At 38.3% G+C, this 18455-nt stretch overlaps 6 protein-coding genes across 6 annotated transcripts; 4 read left to right on the top strand and 2 right to left on the bottom strand.

The window, feature by feature from the left end:
• Positions 1 to 56: 56 nt before the first annotated feature.
• LOC114517085 (serine/threonine-protein kinase ULK4-like) lies at positions 57 to 5252 on the top strand. The gene is made up of 6 exons (XM_028536730.1): positions 57 to 2028; positions 2189 to 2404; positions 2507 to 2649; positions 2795 to 3856; positions 4023 to 4430; positions 4549 to 5252. The coding sequence occupies exons 1-6, from the start codon at positions 315 to 317 to the stop codon at positions 5011 to 5013; spliced, it is 4008 nt and encodes a 1335-aa protein (XP_028392531.1). The 5' UTR covers positions 57 to 314; the 3' UTR covers positions 5014 to 5252.
• Positions 5253 to 5313: 61 nt separating this feature from the next.
• On the top strand, positions 5314 to 6441 carry LOC114517086. Its single transcript, XM_028536731.1, has one exon. The coding sequence runs from the start codon at positions 5398 to 5400 to the stop codon at positions 6220 to 6222; it is 825 nt and encodes a 274-aa protein (XP_028392532.1). The 5' UTR covers positions 5314 to 5397; the 3' UTR covers positions 6223 to 6441.
• Positions 6442 to 6555: 114 nt separating this feature from the next.
• Positions 6556 to 9587, bottom strand: LOC114517040 (G1/S-specific cyclin-E-like). Its single transcript, XM_028536682.1, has 10 exons — positions 9452 to 9587; positions 9152 to 9218; positions 9019 to 9054; positions 8063 to 8368; positions 7746 to 7988; positions 7502 to 7645; positions 7303 to 7414; positions 7108 to 7208; positions 6959 to 7015; positions 6556 to 6871 (listed from the first exon to the last, which is right to left on the bottom strand). The coding sequence occupies exons 1-10, from the start codon at positions 9469 to 9471 to the stop codon at positions 6752 to 6754; spliced, it is 1206 nt and encodes a 401-aa protein (XP_028392483.1). The 5' UTR covers positions 9472 to 9587; the 3' UTR covers positions 6556 to 6751.
• A 227-nt stretch (positions 9588 to 9814) lies between these two features.
• On the top strand, positions 9815 to 12649 carry LOC114517117 (uncharacterized protein F13E9.13, mitochondrial-like). Its single transcript, XM_028536766.1, is given in 5 exon segments — positions 9815 to 10124; positions 10782 to 10864; positions 11110 to 11230; positions 11233 to 11440; positions 11920 to 12649. Coding segments are annotated over 5 exon segments (825 nt in total). The 5' UTR covers positions 9815 to 10030; the 3' UTR covers positions 12239 to 12649.
• A 403-nt stretch (positions 12650 to 13052) lies between these two features.
• On the bottom strand, positions 13053 to 14733 carry LOC114517084 (tumor protein p53-inducible nuclear protein 2-like). Its single transcript, XM_028536729.1, has 3 exons — positions 14431 to 14733; positions 14104 to 14288; positions 13053 to 13936 (listed from the first exon to the last, which is right to left on the bottom strand). The coding sequence occupies exons 2-3, from the start codon at positions 14237 to 14239 to the stop codon at positions 13422 to 13424; spliced, it is 651 nt and encodes a 216-aa protein (XP_028392530.1). The 5' UTR covers positions 14240 to 14288; positions 14431 to 14733; the 3' UTR covers positions 13053 to 13421.
• Positions 14734 to 16600: 1867 nt separating this feature from the next.
• On the top strand, positions 16601 to 18436 carry LOC114517339 (sorting nexin-20-like). The gene is made up of 3 exons (XM_028537032.1): positions 16601 to 16990; positions 17372 to 17586; positions 17658 to 18436. Exons 1-3 carry the CDS (start codon positions 16966 to 16968, stop codon positions 18333 to 18335), a joined length of 918 nt encoding a protein of 305 aa, XP_028392833.1. The 5' UTR covers positions 16601 to 16965; the 3' UTR covers positions 18336 to 18436.
• The last annotated feature ends 19 nt before the right edge of the window (positions 18437 to 18455 follow it).

Below are 18455 nucleotides of genomic sequence, written 5' to 3'. Positions count from 1 at the left end.
CAGCGATTTTTATGTCAGCAGTTTTGCCCAAAAGAAATCGGATGTTTTGGCTTGTATTCTCATCGTGAAATTTGAATATTTTTTTTTCTTAGTTTACAAAGCAATAGAGGTCTGAAAATACTAAAAAAGAAGAATACTATTATTATTGACGAGAAGAAGTGATTTTCTAATATTTTTGAACGGACAAAAGCTAGTGTTATATTTTCGCGCCGTTTCAACTTTCAAAACAAATATGGCGGTTGACAATGACAGGGAGGAAAATCCGTTTGTTTGAAGTTTGAACGATTGTTTTTGTACATTTAATTCAAAGAACCATGGAAAATTATGTTTTGTACGACGAATTAGGAAGAGGGACGTATTCTGTCGTTTACAAAGGAAGAAAAAAGGGTTCCGTAGAATACGTTGCCGTGCATTGCGCTGAGAAAACTAAACGACAAGAACTACAAAACATCGTTCAACTGACGCACGAGCTGTCACATGATAATATTGTCATGTTTTACGAATGGTACGAAACGACAAATCATATATGGATGATTGTGGAGCTTTGTACGGGCCAGAGTCTGTCTGTTATGTTAGAAAAGGACGGATGCTTTCCTGAAACGAGTGTGCAAAGTTTTGGACTGGATATTGCAAGGGGTCTGCACTATTTGCATGGTCTGGGAATACTATATTGCGACTTGAGGTGCTCTAAGCTTATTTTGGATGGATATGGTAAAGTCAAGCTTAGTAATTTCTCCCTTGCAAAAATTGAAGATGAATGTGGTATTGATGAGAATGAAGGTAGTATTAACGACGAGGCCCGTAGGCCATCGCCAATGTATATGGCTCCTGAGGTCCTCCATGGTCATCCTCACTCAGTTTCCAGTGAATTGTGGTCATTTGGCTGTGTCCTTTATGAACTATTTACAGGGCGTTTACCATTTGAGGGTGACTCCTTTTCAGAGTTGGTCACTAAAGTTATGACCCAAAACCTTTTATACCCTTTACAGGTGATTAATGGGATAGAAATGGGTCCCTCCGATGAATTTTATAGCTTAGTCCAAATGCTATTGTGCAAGGATAAAGAGTCACGTTTATCATGGAGTGAATTACTTCCTCACCCTTTTTGGGAAGGCAGATTACAGCTATCTGTGGATGATGTGGATGAAGAACTTGAACCAAACAATTTTAAACTAGAAAAACCTGTCTTAGAACAAGAGAAACCTGTTCTGATGCACAGAGAGGAAAAGGAACAAAAAGTGCTAGCAACTGATGATGGGAAATTTTTGAAGAAATCAAACTTACAACAAAGAGTTGCAACAAAATCCAAAGATGACAGGCCAGGGCAGGTTATAAAACAGAGACCAGATTCTGCACCAAATAGTAGCAGTACAGGCATTCAACATGGCACCTACAAAGTTGGCCAATTACGTCCACATACAACACAGTCAAACTTGTCAAAGACACGAAAACTGGCAAAAGAGGTCAACACAAGCAAAGGCAAAGTTTCAACAAAGTCTAGCATGCCCAGAAAAAAACAAACAAAAGAAACCATTGGAATGCTTAGCAATGATGATAAGTTTAAAAACAAACCGGTTGATGCTGTACCAAAGTCAGAAAGTAAAAATCATACTTTAATTGCAATAGAGGCTGTTGGTGGCTTTGATGTGGAAAACATATTGTATCATTCATCAGATTCAATTGTTACTTCTATTGTTGACAACCCCAAAATCAAGAAGATAGTTATGCCAAAATGGGATGCAAAAACATTAGGAAGAACTCCACTAACTGCAGAACAACTACAGGAAGCAAACAATGATGAGCTAACCAAGTATTTTAAGGAGATTTTAAAACTTCTTGGGGAATCAAAACAGAGCACCAGTCATTCTGGTGGTGTTGGTCAGAGAAGTAAACTTCATTGTGCAGCTTATTTGATGTCAATTTTTCAGAGTGCTGATGTTGCAAATTTGGTTGCTAATTCTAATTTGGTCACTGGTTTTTTGCAAGTCATTAAGCACTCCCCATCTGCTGATTTGAAGGCTAGACTAGGTAAATAACTAATGTGGTTTTTATTTCATTCAGTATTAACAGCATCAGAAGTGGGGGCATATGATAAGTTCTGATTGCAAATACTTGAGTCCAAAAACCTGATAGAGCCCATCTACTGATGCATTTACTTACATCCAACTTTTTTTATTGATTGTATTAGGTCTAGCATTGGGATTCCTTGCTGGCAACGCAACACTGATCTCGGACACCTTTAATATGTCTGAAGTGTTCATGGTACTGTCGGAGACTATCAGAGACAACTTCAGGAACTCAAAGTTAAAGCAATCGCTTTTGCCATGTCTCGGAGAGTTTCTGTTTTACGCTGCTACCCAGGAAGAAAATGAAGACAGAGTGAATGAAAATTGGGATGTACCAGGTAGTGAATGTTACAGAAAATTTTTTAAGCAAATGCTTTAAAACGTTTTTGCATAGTTGCATTATCATAAAACAAGTTGATAATTAATCATTCTCAACCCAGGCATTACGTATACGATCATCGTGAAATGTCTACGAGAGGGGGAAGACAGTGTCGTACAACATTACGCTGCAAAAACAATAGAAAATGTCGCAACTACGGACACCCAGCATTGCGAGAAATTCGCCACGGCTGAAACAGCTCAGGTGATAAAAATAAGAGCTTATTTTGTTCTGTTATTCCCCACGTCAAATAATTTTTCAATTTTATTTTGCATCAGATAAGACTGATATGAACCACTGATTCAGCTTCAATTCTTAGCTCTGAATGCTGTTATGTTCTTTCTCGTAGATGCTCTGGAACCTTTTCACTCATTGTTCTGGCGATTCGCAAAAATCAACTGCCATTTCGGCGCTGTGTCGCCTCACTGGTCATTCCGTTGCGCTTTTCCAACACGTCATTGACAATGCGGGTCTGCCAACTGTCCTCAATAACCTAGTCAGCGGCGTTACCAAAGTACAGCAGGCCATCATAACAATGCTTGCGGCATTAGTGAGTAAAGGTGCCCATACGAAACGCCTGATCATAAGCAAAGAGTTTGTACATAAAGTGATGCATTTTCTTGACAGTCCTTCACTTGTAATCCGCAGTAAAGCCTTCGTCGCAGTCGCCGCCATGTCACGTGAACATAATGCCTTATCACGTGAACACAACGCAGTATCACGTGAACACCCAATTGTATCACGTGAAAATCACGTGGCCCTACTTCACTGCTGTCAGTCGAGATTGGTCACGTACATCGAGCGTGATGCGAAGAGGCAAACCCCAGTGAAGGGCGACGTTGAGTCATTGGACTATCTTAGGAATTGCCTAAATTTGTGCATTCAGACCGTGTGTCGTTGCGTGCCAAGCGTTCTTCACAATCTCCTAGTCGCATTGGATGCAGTATCTGGCAGGAGGCATCCGTCTGCAGTGCAAAGCAAGGAGCTGAAGTCTTGCATTCCGTTGCTATCGATTGTATTACATCTGGTTACCAGTAGTGTGTTTAGAGAAAGCGTGGTCAATGAACTGTTTGTCCAAAGTTTAGGTCGATTGGTATCACACGTGGCGTCTATTAATAAAGGTTCAACCAGTATCAGCAGCACTCCAAGACAGGCACCAACAGGCGATCCGCTTACCAATCTAGTGCTGTCCATAATCGAGGCAATCGCTCAACATCCTTCACTGCTGCTTCAGTACCGTGGCCTGGTTATAGAAAATGTTCTGCCTCATCTGGCTGTGTTGACTTCCAGTAAAGAAGGGGATGTTCGCATGTTTTGTTTTAAGATGTTTGCTGATGTGGCAGCCGTTTTTCTAGACAGTGAAACGTTGAATGACGATCAAGGAAAGGAATCCGCCATGTGGTTATCTAAGGTAATTTTGAAACATGGTCTTAAATTGCCGAGACCCCCACCCCTCCAGTGAGGGATTCGTTTGGTAAAATCATCGTTTTTTTCATGCAAACGGGGTGGAATATAGCAGGATGGAAAACATCGCCTCTTGAGTTATTTTAATACATTCTTTGCTCTTTTTCTGTTAGTTGATCACGACTGAACTTCTTCCTCAATATGAGGTCATCCTACAAGATCAGGATCCCCTACCTTCCTACGCTTTAAAGTTGTTGCTTGCTTTTCTCGAGCACTCTCCGACATTCTCCGAAGTCGTAATCGAAAAAGAGATCGTCAGCATTTTGGGCGAAATCTTGGACCGGCATAACGGCGATGTGTCCGGTTCGACCGTGCAAACAATTATCAGTCTATTGGATTGTCTTGTTTCTTCGACCGCTGACCTGTGGCCATTGTATGAACAAGGGCTCATCGACCACGTGACAACCTTGTTTGTAAGTGGAGCCGCCTTAATTAACCAAAATGACGATGAACGTAATTTATCTGAAGTCATTCTTCCGTTGCTTGATACTGTTCATGGCATTATGAAATACTCATCGAAGGTATTAATATTTTATTCAAATTTTTATTACTCAGAACTTACTTAGAATTGTGTGTTCATAGCAAAGTCATGCACTATTATAGTCATCACATACATAGTATTTTTTTGATGTGGTTTAGGTGGTGCGTGAGGCCTTTCAAGCTAAGTCAACGGGTGACGGAGCTGCTCTAACTCAGAAAGCAGAACAGGTTTTACTCGAGGGTAAACCTTTGGTGGAACTGACAGGAGTTTTAGTTCAGTTCCTCTGTCACTATGATTCCGACATCCAGGAATGGGCATTGCGCTGTTTATACCAAGTGGTGGAGTTATTCGGAGGAACGCATGAGGATGCAATGAGCGTTGAAAACATTCGCTATTTTGCCGAGGCGTTGTTATCTTCAGATTTAAAAAAACAGAAGCAAATTTTGCGCATCGTGAAACGTTTGGTTACATCCAGCACGTGGCATGCCGCTGCGCTTAAGGAACGTGGGGACGCGTTAGTTGATGCTATGGTGCAAATTACTAAGGTTGAAAACGTCTCTGAAGATACAAACGCGGTTAAATCGCTAGTTGTTGAAATAACTAAGGGAGCTGGAATTGCATAGACCTCTAGTTATAGTGTGTTATATGCAATAACTCATGATTAGTCTTAGACTAACTGATTTCGTTTCTCGTTGTGACTCTATTTTGGTTTGGTCATTATTAGGCCACTTGTTTTGCACTAATATTATAGTAGGAAGTGAGAGTGAGCTGGATAAGTGATTCTCAGCCCCCCCCCCCTGCTTGTGAATGTTTATCAGGTGCGAAATTAAAGGTTGTGTAAATTTAGGGAAGGAATGACTAGGGAGTTCTATGGATAGTTAAACGAGTTAGGGGGATCCATGAGGATAGTAAAATCCCACTGATCTAACAATGTTTGGAACGTGTTCATCCACGTTTTGGTTTGAGAATAGTTAATTTACTGTGTCGCGAAATTACATTTAAGAAGCATGCCGGCTACGAACACTCGTAAAAGAAGTAAAGGGCAAAAAAAGAACAATAGTGGCAAAAGGCAACGTACAGATGCCACTGTGCAGGATTCTGATACCACTCCTGAATCATGGCAACCAGAGACGATCATAGTCCAATTAGAGAAGGTACTTCGCAGAAAGGGAAACGCCCGTGATGCTACAGCCATGAAAAAATATATGAGAGATCAGTTCGAGTTTTTCGGCGTCAAAAGCACGCCTCGACGAGAGATTATAAGGCAAATTATGGGTGGTAAAAAGAGTGGTCTCAGCAAAACCGATATCCGAAAGTTTGCTGAAGTTTTGTGGGGGAAACCGCAAAGAGAATTGCAACATGTCGCTATGGAATTTCTTGAAAAGCATCGAAAAACATTGTGTGAAGAAGATTCTGATTTTCCTGAAAATCTTGAATTCTTCCAAATGTTAATAACCACCAAATCTTGGTGGGACACGGTTGATATGTTGGCATACAAGTTGGTTGGGTATTTAGTACAGACACACCCAACCATGGGTAAGCCTGCGATGCACGAGTGGATATCCTCAGATAACATGTGGATGAGGCGGACAGCAATTTTGCATCAGTTAGGCTGCAAGGAAGACAGAGATGATGAAATGTTATTTCAATTTTGCAAAGCAAGATGTCATGAAGAAGAGTTCTTCATTCGCAAAGCCATAGGTTGGTCATTAAGAGATTATGCAAAAACCAACCCAAACAAGGTTAAGAAATTTCTGCTTGAACATAAAGATAGCCTGAGCAAGTTGAGTTTTAATGAGGCTGCAAAACATCTTAAGATGGCCAAGAAGTGAACAAGTATTTTTAGTTATTCGAACGAAATATTTGCCAGTTCTAGGAGGGTCGCATTAAGATGCCAAAAAATACCTTCCATATAAAGGCTATAGAAAAAGATTAGGAAATTCATCTACAAAAGGGAAAACATGGCCCACTATAGGTTAAAATCTTGCATCTCTTAAAGTGGTTGGAATTTGTGTGCTAGCTATTACATATATCACTGTAGGACAGTATATGCTAGGTTTTTGGTTAAATTTAATTTTATTAAAGTTTCAATTTCATTTTCACAAATACAAATAAAACATGTACAATAATAATATAATTAATTACATATAAATTGAAATATCTCATTTACAAGTGTTAAAAACCATTGGTTTGCAAGTTAAGTATGAAACTACGATGGGTATGATTTCAATCACAGCACTTTTCTACCCCAGTAATACTTTTGGCAATCAGTTCATTGGATTTCTGTGTGGAGATTTGTCTTGTACCCATTCACCAATTTGACAATATTTCTAAACACCATATTTCCCCTCACAACTGTTATTATGCTTTGCCTTTCTTTGAACTACTTGGAGGTGTTAGGACTCCAAGGGCAGGTGATGGTGGGCTACGTCTTGACAAAGGTGCCTGAGCAAACTTCTCCTTATGTGCAACAACGTCAGCCTGTTGAAATGTATTCAATTGAAGAAGAGTTTCAAAGTGAACTAGGTAATTTTTACCAACATCAACAAAACAAACCATCTTACATACCAGCAATGTCAAGTTGTTTGTATGGGTTTGAATATTTGCACAGTCTTCTGGTGCAATCTGAAATGCATCAAGATCAAATATTAATTCTTTGTTACATGTCAAACTCCTATAATTGTGAGATATTTTTGCCTATTTTTAACACCACACACCTTCTCAAATAATCTAACATTCACAGTTCCCTGTTCTCGCACAGCAGCTGCAAATGGTCTCATCCATTGGACACACGGCAACAGCTCTGACCAAGGTATATCTTAGGAAAACAAGAGTAAATAATGACATGATGATTGGTAGATGGTTCCAAAATCCTTTCAAGTGGGAAAAGGTTATTGTAGAAAAATATATACCTGTTACTTGAGTAATATCAATAGTAGACACAGTATGATGCAATGCTGCTGCTGCTAGTACTCTGTTGGGAAAGTCTAACGATTCCAAGTCCAGTACACATAAGTCAAGTAACTGTTGTGAAAAAGGTCAAATTTGTCAATCCACTGTTTAATATATTTCCTACTAAGATTCTCAATTTGATTTGAATCAGCAAAATACCTTTGCTGCTTGGACTAGATGCTTTCCTGAGAATGCTGGCACTAAAAATAGGGCATCCTTTTCATCCTGTTCATAACTACAGAGCTGCAGATAGACTCTTAACCATGTATTTATTGTCAGTGGTGTTAACTTCCAGTCTAAAACCTAGAAGTGACGTCAAGCAAGATGATGATGCAATTGTTGAAGTTGATACAATTGTACAAGTTAGGGTGCATTCTCGTACCATTAAAGTATTATAATCTACCTTTAGCATAACTAGCTCTTCAATGAGTATCTCATCATCCGTACAAGCACCATCAGTTACATAAGAAAATTCAGACAATTTTGGTGGATATATTTCCTCTAATTTTGCAGCAATGAACAATGCTGTGACTCCGACAAGCTGCAGCCTTGATTTTTGAATATCTCGTTTCACCTTAAGATATCGGTCAACATAGCTTGCAGCAAGGTGAAATGTTTCACGATGCAACCTGTACACCTCACAGACCTAGTAAAACAATTCCAAAGGTCATTTGGCTGTTTATCATAAACAAATTTTGTAATGTTACATATGCAACCCACCTCAATTAACCAATCCAACAAAATTGTTCTCATCTTTGGTTGTAGTGCAGGATGCTGACCCATGTACTGACCATACTTTGGGTATTCTCGATCTTTGTCTTTTAAAAATGCCCAGAAGTCTTCGGAATCCGCCCAGTTTAGTGCGGGTAATGGTGTCCTTGAATCATTGCAGTGTCGAGGGAAATTGAAGGTCATGCATGTCAATTGATGGCAGTCAGCTGGTGTAGAAGGCACTTGGTTTACAGCTAAAGACTCATCATTTTCTTTTTGAATTCTTCTGCCATTTCCACTACCTTCCTCCATGTGCTGATGTGAAATGGTACAGTGGGGCATAAACATATTGGCAGACAGAAATATAAAATTCTTACTAACAAAGCTAGGACTTAGTTGGAAAGTTCAACTTCTGTATTTTATGAGTGGCAGCATCAGTTCTCATCTACATTCACTAAGATTGAGGGTAATTCATGTTGGACCACCCAACCTCACTGCATGTTTATGCAAAATAAAAATCCCCTTCAGATCTTCTTGAGAACGACAGATAATTACAGGGATGTAGGTTAAAACAAGTTGACAAATTGTATTTTATGAAACGTTAGGGAGACAGGCATCAAAGCAGGCTGGCAAAATGCAAACATCGAAATGCCGTTTGCTTTGTTTCCGGGCAAAATGGTGGGGTACGTACGACATTGTACGAATAGTTTACGACAAATCTTGCTTGAAATACATATTGCATTTTTTGCTGCTAAACCCATAAATTGAATCCTTTACAATTTTGAATCAGCGCTTTAACTATTATATAAAAGGCTTCGTATTTTTATCCAAGATAATCTCAGTAAAAGAGGACAGGGGATTAGATCCTTTCGAAATTTAGGGCTGTAAATTTTAATATGGAAATTATGGTGTGGTTACTGTGAATACGCGGCAATCATATTTCCAAATCCCTCGGGAGAACCTACATTTTTATCGTCGTCGCAGCAACTCGTGTTCAATTTCTATGAGAAGAATGAAATTACGTTGTTTTCGGATGAAAATCAGAATGAAAAGTCGACCACTTTAGTGTAAACTATTAATATCAATTCGTGTGTATACCTTCCTCTTACGACTGGTACGAGTCTCGCGTTCAGCTTCGCTATTTTTCCTTGCTCTCAAAATCGTGCTAGAAATAAAAAGTATGGTTTTTTGGCCATCCACATTCTACATATCTCGTTTCTTTCTCGCGAGAAATGAACACTTCTCATGATGTTAATTACATATGTTCATAGTCAATACAAGAAAGGCCACCATGAGGGTTTATACCGAAATGAATTGACATGATCAAAACAGCCCTCAAACTTGAAGCGATAAAAACCCGAAATGGAGCGAAAATATTATCATTTTTTTGCTTTTTACCTTCGTCTTGTGCAGCTCATGATTGTATCGATGTGAAAATATTAGTAATTTTTCAGGCTCTTGATTTCGAGGCGCAGAGCGAAGTATCAACACTGCTCGCCAGTTGGTGATCGCTTGTGTAAATGGTGATTTGTAATCGCGGCAATTTCTCGCATCTTTGGCGCGGATTTTTCAGCGCGCCGAAGTTTAAACTATTCCCGCCATATATTGACCAATCGCGTAGCTTTACGATTGTCCTCCATTTCCGCTTTGCCGTCGTGGCTTTGTTTACTCTCATTTCCGGTAACACGTGCTTTTCCTGCGCTTCCGCCCGGGAATGGCAGATGGCCCGTCCGAGATAAATTTATGCACTGTTTATACTGCACTTTAAAAGTAATTTTTATGCAATACGTGTTAACTAAATTTTAATAGCATTGCTGTGTGTGCTGGTAAGATAGAATAACACCACACAACGACTCAAAAGCGGTATTTTTATTAGAATTTGGGCAACTGAATATAGTGTCTTTCCGAAAAGTCTTCTTAGCAAATTTTCTCGGGGGGGCGTAACTCGTAAGTATCAAAGATTTGCGTGGCAACAACATGGCGACTGGAAATGCGATTTCAAAATTTTCACATTTGTTCGGAAGGCGATCTGCGGTCGTAATTGGTATGATTCACGTCGATGCTTTGCCAGGTAAAAATTTGGCGTACGAGGGAGCTTGTAATATAATATATATTTAGGTATAAATATTTAGATGGCGGTCACAACTCACAACAATTTTTAAATGACAGCAATTTGTGCATTGCATGATTTATGAAGTGATAAACGAGTAATTTAAACCGAATTTTCATTGTTTCAAATAAAAAGGTTGAATGCAGAAGTTGCTATGTTGTTTCTATCGTTATTGAATATGCACAAACATGGTATAGGGGACTATGCCCCGTACGTAGAACAGCAAAATTACAGGTCTTTTTAGACCTGTTAGACCTGCATGTTTACAATAAGAGACCAAAGAAGAAGATAAGAGAATCTCTCTGGCATGAAAAATAAACAAATTCTCATTCTTAAAAACCACTGCAAACTGAGAAGCATTTGTGTGACAGGGAATTAATTTCTACATGCAAAATTTTTTTGTATTTTGCATTTGGTTACAATATTCCTGCATCCACAAGAGAAGCTATATCACCTGCGTAAAGCTTTATATGGCTCAATATATTAGATAATTCTACTGGCCAGAAATGGTATTCATGAATCCTGTACATGTTCGAGAGACTTTGACTTGTTTCCCTCTTCTGCCGAACATGTCCTAATGATCCTTTTTAATCATTGCATGGCATTTGAATTTTGTAGGAACCCCAAAACATAGCCAACCTGTGTGTGATATTATTGCAAAAGCATGCCAAGAAGCATCAATTTACAAACAGGCATCTGTGGTAGGATATTTTTATTATGAATTTATTTATTTATGATTTCTGTGTGGAAATCAATTTGGGTATCCCTAGCTGTATTTTCAGTGGTTCTGAGGACAATTCCAGTCTCCCTATTGCTAGCAGCTTTTCATGTGTCTAACTATTTGTCTGTGTTGATTGGCTGAGTGTGGCTATGACTGCATGGGAGCATGCAAATTTTTTTTAAAATCTATCTCCCAATAATTCGGTTTAATCTTCTTGATCAGTAGGATGGAATTATGATAGAGAACATGCACGACACTCCATATCTTAATCAAGATGTTGGTCCAGAGATCACAGCCGCGATGACAGCGGTCTGTTACGAAGTAAAACGAACAGTTCCGAGCATTCCTGCATACAAATCCTCGCCGGTGCCAACAAGCAAGCATTGGCAGTTGCGAAAGCGTGTGGTTTGGACTTCATTCGTGCCGAGGGCTTCGTGTTTTCGCACGTTGCCGACGAGGGAACGATGAATTCTTGCGCGGGAGAACTTTTGAGATACAGAAAGAGCATTTCTGCAGATAACGTGTTGGTTTTCACTGATATCAAGAAAAAACACAGGTAACCTTTTCATACAAGTTATGTTTTACGTACATCACTCGTACAACACCTTATTAATATTAGTACATTACCTAAAGCGAGAACTTTCTGATTTATTTTCTGTCAAGACCTTTTTACGCACACACGGTTGGACTGTCCAATTTTTAATTTTACGAATCCTTGGTTTTACATCCTTATTTATTATTATACTTTCCACCACATACCTCTCAAATTTTTCCAGGTTACATGGCTGTCAAACTTTTACATGCTTGAGTGATGCTCCTCAAACATTTTTTATTGTTTTGCTCCCATTTTAAAGCGCTTTTTTATAATCTTCACTCTGGAATTGCGCGTGCGAACTGCTGCTCTCATTTTAAAAGGAAATTTCCTTTAAACGAATGCCTGACATGATTAGGGGAGGAGGAAAAATGCATTGCATTCTTTTCATGAAAAGAATACAATTGATGGTTCTGTTTTTTTACTCCCGTTTATATTACCAGCTCCCACGCTATTACATCAGACGTGAATTTGGTCGAAACTGCCAAAGCCGCGGAATTTTTTCTCTCGGATGGCGTCATTATTACTGGAACCGCCACAGGGGACCCAGCGAATCACCATGACATGCTAGAGGTGAAAAAATCTGTAGACATGCCGGTTCTCATTGGTTCAGGGGTTACTACAGAGAATGTTCATCATTATATACAGGCTTCGGCACTTATTATTGGGTCATATTTTAAGGAAGGTGGTCATTGGAGTGGGCCGGTAGATTTGGCCCGAGTGCAGTCTTTTATGGCAAAAATTGAAAGATTAAGAGTTTAGGTCAACGTTGTCTGAATTGAACCATAGCAAATGAAATTAATTACTCCTTACGCTTAGCTGTCTTAGGTAGGTATTGGTTATAAAGAATATTGTAAATTTGATCGAGAGAGATTAACAAATAGATATCAAATTTGGCTGTTCAATGCCTGGAAAGTGACAGGACCTTAGTCAACCGAAACTCGTAAAAAAAGGCTAATAAATCTTTTCTCCATATTAAGGCGAGGAACTTTATAATAGCGCGGTTATAGTAAAGGTTAGTTTCAAAACAGTGGTGTCAAAATTGAGATAAAAGTAAATCTCATTGAACCTCAAAGTCACAGACACAGCCGTTAATTCTAAAATGTTCAAACGAACTATTATGGTGTTGTCTAGGAAATAATGTAAACAATGTTCATACTGATAATCAATTACAAACTCTCTTTCATTATTGTTTACAAATAAGAAATGCGTCTACATTTTGGCTGAGAGCACGTTCCGAATAGATGAAGTCGCCTACGTATGTTACGTATGTCACGTTTTCCTCCTCAAGCCAAGAGCGAGGGCAAGAGCAAATCCTGATTACGAGAACGGCAAGAACGCTAATCTGTGTTCTTTGAAATTCTAGCAGGAATTTTAATTTGCATACTTCAAAGTTATATAAGCGTACTGTTCCTTTATAGCTCAAAATTCTATTATTTTAAGAACTTTGCAATATAGTTTATGCTTTCAGCTCGAAAGTACAAAACAAATTTAGACCGTGTTCACCGTGTTCACGCTAGAAATATACACAGCTTGTAGATATCCACACCATGTTTTATTAAAATTGGCCGTTAATAACAGATATCACACACCGACAGACGACTGCGAATTTGCATTTTTATAAAAGGAATTTTATTTTTTATACATATTGCACCTGAGAGATTTCGTGCACGAGTGTAATAATAATAATTGCATATACATTATTTTTTGTCCTGTTTTATAAATATTTTCCTACATACACATATATAATAATATACAAAATTTTCTACACGATAATATAGATTTTATTACAGTCAGGGAAACCCCACGAGCTTGACCAGTTAAAATTAATTAAATACAACACTAAAATATGCGAACCGAGTTTAAAATAGAGCTTGTGGTTTAAAATACAAGCCAAATACTACCGGTTAAAAACCAAAAACTTATAAATCAGCTAAGATTTAGATTAGCAACCTCGGTTGCTATAAACTGTGCTATGCTTGCTTTGTTTTCGGTCATCTTTCTTCTGTCTGCGTCGAGAACGAGTTACGCGTATGTGGGTTTGGTTTTGTTTTTGCAATTTTTTCTTTCTGTACTGCTTCTTATTTTGATCTAGGACCTTCTTTTGAACATGTCTTGTTAATTCTACGTCCTTGTCCACCGTTCGTACAGCTCTTCGGTGCGAATGAGCACGAGTTTCGACAGCATTTTCGCTGCTATTTTCGTCCTCGGAGTCAGGGGTTTCCTCCGCGACGCTCTGCTCGACTGCAACCCAAGCTTCGTTTGCGCCACCATAAACTGACATGCTTGGGTGTTCTATTAGTAAGTTCTCCAAAGGGCTTGTCTGCAAGCTGAGGAAGTCCTCCTGGCTTGCATTAAAACACGACGGAGGTGTAACGTACCAACTTTCTTCCAAAACATTGTCGCTCTGTTGAACAGGCCCTGCACTTTGTTTACGTTTTTTATCCGTTTCGTTTTCATCTGCCAAAAGAAAATCCGCCGTTATTCCAACCCGTATTTCCCTCCCCGAACACAAAGCAAAAGTATCGCACAAATTGCATTTAAAGCCCTATTTTAGGTAGAAGAAATAACCTATGTTTAATCGTAGCAGAGCATGATAAATTTATGGCGTGCCTTTGGCGTCATACCTGACTTTTTGTTCACAAAATCGACCAAAACCCATTCGTCTTCCCCTTGTTCCACAACATTTTCATCACTTATATCTGGCACAGTTTGGTCCTCAGGTCTACTTGACCAAATATAGCTAGTCAGCGAAGAAAACATCTCTCGTTTTCGCTACGAAGTTCGAATATATCCCGACTGAATATCAAATCTAAAATAAAAAGTACATTTCTAGCGACTGACGCAATATCTACAAAGGCCCAACGTCGCGACATTTTTGCAAACGCAAAAAGACCGCATCTTTTGTGAAAAGCATCATGTTGTACATTTATGTTCATTTTTTTTGTATTTACCTTTACCAATACTGCTTTGGGCGAAGTCCACAAATCCAGTCTGTTGTAAATAGGCGCCAAAAGCTGTTTCGTTCAAAAGAATATACGAAATTCCGTTCGCCTTCAGCTGTCGATGAAGTATGTTTCTCGTCAAGATATGTTGATATTAAGTTCCAAAATTGTACAGTTTTCTTTAAGAATAAGATAGTCTAACTGTGCTGTAATATATGACTAAAGAAATTTAAATTTATCCGTAAAACGTTAGGCTGTAACTTGGTTCGGTGATGATACACAAAAATTTCGTTCTGACAACAAGGGTTTTGTTGACATCCTGTCACTCGCCCATCAAAACAAAGCCAAATATGGTCATGGGTCCGCCCTTCGGTCTCGGAGGGCCTAGAACTAGTCCCTGATTGGTTAAACCGTGTAAGTATTTTAGTGTGGCTTTGTTTGACTTTATTTTAAGGGGCAAAGTTCCGTTTGACTCCTACCCGAGCAATGTTTGGTTTGGCCACCTGAATTATGTAATTACTCCAAACAAGGGCAAAAATAGTTAGTTTGCGGATTGGAAAATAAGCTTTCTTGAATATTTTGCCCAACGGTTGCTGCTATTTTGACAGGTTATGAACCGATTATTAAAATCACTAACCTTTGCGTTAAATTACCAAGGTCGCCTCCGCTATGGTTACTTTAGCAACGGAGCCTTTTTAAGTGATCTAATATTTCTGATACATCCAGTAAAGGACTGAAATGACAGTAAAGAGGATGTTTAAAAAAAATAGCCTTGCGAATCGGCAACCAGCTTTGACAACCTTGATATATTCGTACATACCTTGTGACAAAGGTGAATGGCGTGCTGTGAATCAATGAAGTGAGAAAATACCATTAATCGTTGTTCATGTGAACATCACGAACCATTCACAAGGGTGTCACGTTTATATTTGACATGATTATATTCAACACGTCTTTTTGACAATCTGCTGGGCTCACTAATCAAAAGTTTATTCAACATTGCGCCAGAAAACTGATGTTACTATAATAACATGCAACTTCTAATGGTAAGAAACCTACCAGAAAACCGCGCATATATAATTCGGAGGCAACTAGCCCTGCATTGGATTATAATCTAATACGTTTTCATATATTTCTATTATCAAGAAATTTCCATCGCAAGTCGCCATTTACAAACCATGCAACTTGCCACAATTTCTATGGGTTCTCAAATTTGCTGGTACTGTGGTAGGCATTGTCGGCATGTCTGCTTAGCTTAAGTCTCAAGTGGGAAGTGTATTTTTTAATTATGAAATTCTGAGAACATATACTTTCCCAATTGTTGAATTCCAACTTTAAGGAACAGAATACTCCCATGGCCATGTTTCTGTACTGGAATATTGCTGCTGATTTTGCGCGAAACCGAACAGTCAACCTATCTTCACTCCTAAAAACACAAAAACACCCTAAAAACACCGAATTTTGCCGGCTGAATCGGGAGAGTTTTTGTACGCATGGAATCTTTACGATATTTGAGTATGTTGAAGAATTTGTATCCAGATTAATATGTCACACGTTAAAATTTAGAAGCTATTTTAAAACGTCTTACATGTCAGCAAGTTGTATTAGCGCCACTTGACCCAAGCTCTCCAAAGGTATAGGAACTTATGTATGAGGTTTTTGTAACAGATCTGATACATGCGACATGACATAGAACATTTTTTACAATCTTTCTGTAAGTTCTATTGTTCATAACATCAATGTTGTATATAGCATGTCATAGCTGCCTGTATAAACGTCGGTAAAAACGTTAAGATGTTTCATTATAATGCTGTCGGGCCTGCCACAAGTTGTTTCAAGCAGTGGAAAGACATCGTCTTGACATAACAGCTTTGCTAACATTTTTGCAGACTTGTTTTAAAATTTGGCGCGTTTTTACACGTGAAAAATAGTTTCATCTCTGTGATTATCAACAAGTAATACTTACGGAAAATAATGCCCTGTGACTGTGAGTATTTTGACTTTTGAAGATGCAACTCATGCAAATCAAAATTAGATTTGCTTGCGCATATTTTGATACAATTTCCGTCGAATAGGGAAGTGAAGGAAGTGACTGGGTGACTGGGTGTCTGCACTCGTATGTGACGTCATATTTGTACGAAAATGACATTTGTGAATATAGTGACCCAGTGTTGACCCAGTGAGCATATACGCAAATATCGTGTTGGCAAGATGAACCTTTGTCAAAATCTAAGAATTATTTGCTGAGCCGAGGTTAGGGCGTTTGGAAGATTAAGTAATGATCTTTTTCTATGATAAATTATCTTATTCTTGTGATATCAATAACTTGGGATTATAGGCCGACCGTGATCGCCTGATATTTGTGATCTTTGATGACCAATGAGGTCTTTAAAGCGATATTTCCTCTTGAATTATGGCCAATAAACGTTTAAGCAAGCTAAAAACTAACGAGCTGGAACCGTCCGAACAAGATTTAGCCGATGAAGACGGACACGAATTTAATCTAAGTGGAGTACTTTCGTTGACGGAAACGAAGAAAACAGCATGAAGTTACACACAGATGCAAAAGGTATACTGTAGATTATTAATTTTTTACTATTATTACATCAAAGTTATATGACAATTGTGGTAAAATGGCGATCAAATATCAAGACATGAGTGCAAAATCGCATATGTTGATTTTTGAGGATTATTTTCCGTTTTGATGTATTTTGGAAACTCTTACCAATGATTCACTCCACTCTATCAGAGAATTCTAAGTTTAAATAAAGCTAGGGGTGGCTATGCATATTAATTGTAATGTTCTGGCTGTCTTTGAAATTGTGGTAAATACTTCCTGGTCTGCCGAGGATGTATCAACCATTACCAGCAAGTATAACTTACCTCTGAATTTGTAAAATGATCTGGCACTGAACAGAGATATAGTATCATTTTGAATGTTTCCTTATAGATAGGGCAAACAGTATCGGAACCACATCTAATGATAGCCAAGATGGGGAGGATGATGGTATTGATGACAGTTATGAAAGAATAAAATCAATTTCTACACTAAGTAACAGCATCTCACGTGGATTGAGTATCTCAGTTATAAGAGAAAAGACAGATAAAGTTAACATTGATATTATTGATGCAAGGGTAGTTGGACACGTACGGAAACGCTTTGCTGTAAGTAATGTTTTAAATTCACTTTTACCACCCTGACCCATTAACATTCAAAGTACCTGTTCTTTTGCTAGCTCTATACTCTAACTGTGACCAGGACTCCAGGACTTGACAGTGACAAAGCCGTCATTGAACGTAGATACTCTCAATTTTTAAAACTTTACAAAGAACTGAAAAAGGTTTTCCCAGATTTCATGGGAGATATCGAATTTCCTGAAAAGAAATTGATTGGGAACCTCAAAGACACTCTGGTCAGAGAACGATGTAGACTTTTACAAAGTTTCATCAGAAATATTCATGAAAATAAGGAGATAAAAAATTCAGAGATTTTCAAAAAGTTTTTCTATATTGAATCCTTACAACAAGGTTGTCAATTTATTTGTGGTGGCCTGTTTGAACAAGCATTGAATTATTTGCTAAATGGTCTACATTTGCAACAAAAGCTTGCCCTGGATTCAACAAGCGAGGTAATTGCAACATTGAGCAACATTGTTGAGTGCTACACATCTTTAAAGGATTACAAAAAGGTAGTGGATTATTGTAACGCTGCATTAGAATTGATAAAAGATGATACTAGCAATGTATATTTGGTGCCACTCTTGCAAACCTTAAAGAATGCGTATGACCAATTGGGTGAAAGCTCTGAGTCAACAGAAAGAAGGTTAAAAGAAATTGTTCATCTTAATCGAATTGAAGTTCCAGATGTGCGATCATTAAGGGAACTATCTGCAAAAAGATTTGCCAAACAATAAAGGTTTTTTTAAATTATGTATAAATTATATGACAATATACAAACTATAAGCATTGCATCCAAATAATATTTGCACACTCAAGTTTACAATTAGGTCCAAATCGATTTATCTATTATAGTA

The sequence above is a fragment of the Dendronephthya gigantea genome, unplaced genomic scaffold (assembly GCF_004324835.1).
Source record: "Dendronephthya gigantea isolate DGI-Jeju-01 unplaced genomic scaffold, DenGig_1.0 000007F, whole genome shotgun sequence".
Lineage (NCBI taxonomy): Eukaryota > Metazoa > Cnidaria > Anthozoa > Malacalcyonacea > Nephtheidae > Dendronephthya > Dendronephthya gigantea.
Note: the sequence above shows the minus strand (reverse complement) of the source record. Positions and strands in the feature narration are given on the sequence as shown.

Bases quoted from the DNA above. Each gene is read 5' to 3' on its own strand.
- LOC114517339 (XM_028537032.1), top strand. From the start codon at position 16,966: ATGAAGTTACACACAGATGCAAAAG. The intron at 16,991-17,371 runs GTATACTGTAGA...GTTTCCTTATAG, and splicing joins GTTACACACAGATGCAAAAG to ATAGGGCAAACAGTATCGGA. The intron at 17,587-17,657 runs GTAAGTAATGTT...TTCTTTTGCTAG, and splicing joins ACGTACGGAAACGCTTTGCT to CTCTATACTCTAACTGTGAC.
- LOC114517086 (XM_028536731.1), top strand. From the start codon at position 5,398: ATGCCGGCTACGAACACTCGTAAAAGAAGTAAAGGGCAAAAAAAGAAC.
- LOC114517040 (XM_028536682.1), bottom strand. From the start codon at position 9,471: ATGAGCTGCACAAGACGAAG. The intron at 9,219-9,451 runs GTAAAAAGCAAA...TTTTATTTCTAG, and splicing joins ATGAGCTGCACAAGACGAAG to CACGATTTTGAGAGCAAGGA. The intron at 6,872-6,958 runs GTATGTAAGATG...ACATTTCAACAG, and splicing joins CAAACAACTTGACATTGCTG to GCTGACGTTGTTGCACATAA.
- LOC114517084 (XM_028536729.1), bottom strand. From the start codon at position 14,239: ATGTTTTCTTCGCTGACTAGCTATATTTGGTCAAGTAGACCTGAGGAC. The intron at 13,937-14,103 runs GTATGACGCCAA...TTCTTTTGGCAG, and splicing joins TTTTGTGAACAAAAAGTCAG to ATGAAAACGAAACGGATAAA.
- LOC114517085 (XM_028536730.1), top strand. From the start codon at position 315: ATGGAAAATTATGTTTTGTACGACGAATTAGGAAGAGGGACGTATTCT. The intron at 2,405-2,506 runs GTAGTGAATGTT...TTCTCAACCCAG, and splicing joins TGAAAATTGGGATGTACCAG to GCATTACGTATACGATCATC. The intron at 2,650-2,794 runs GTGATAAAAATA...TCTTTCTCGTAG, and splicing joins CCACGGCTGAAACAGCTCAG to ATGCTCTGGAACCTTTTCAC.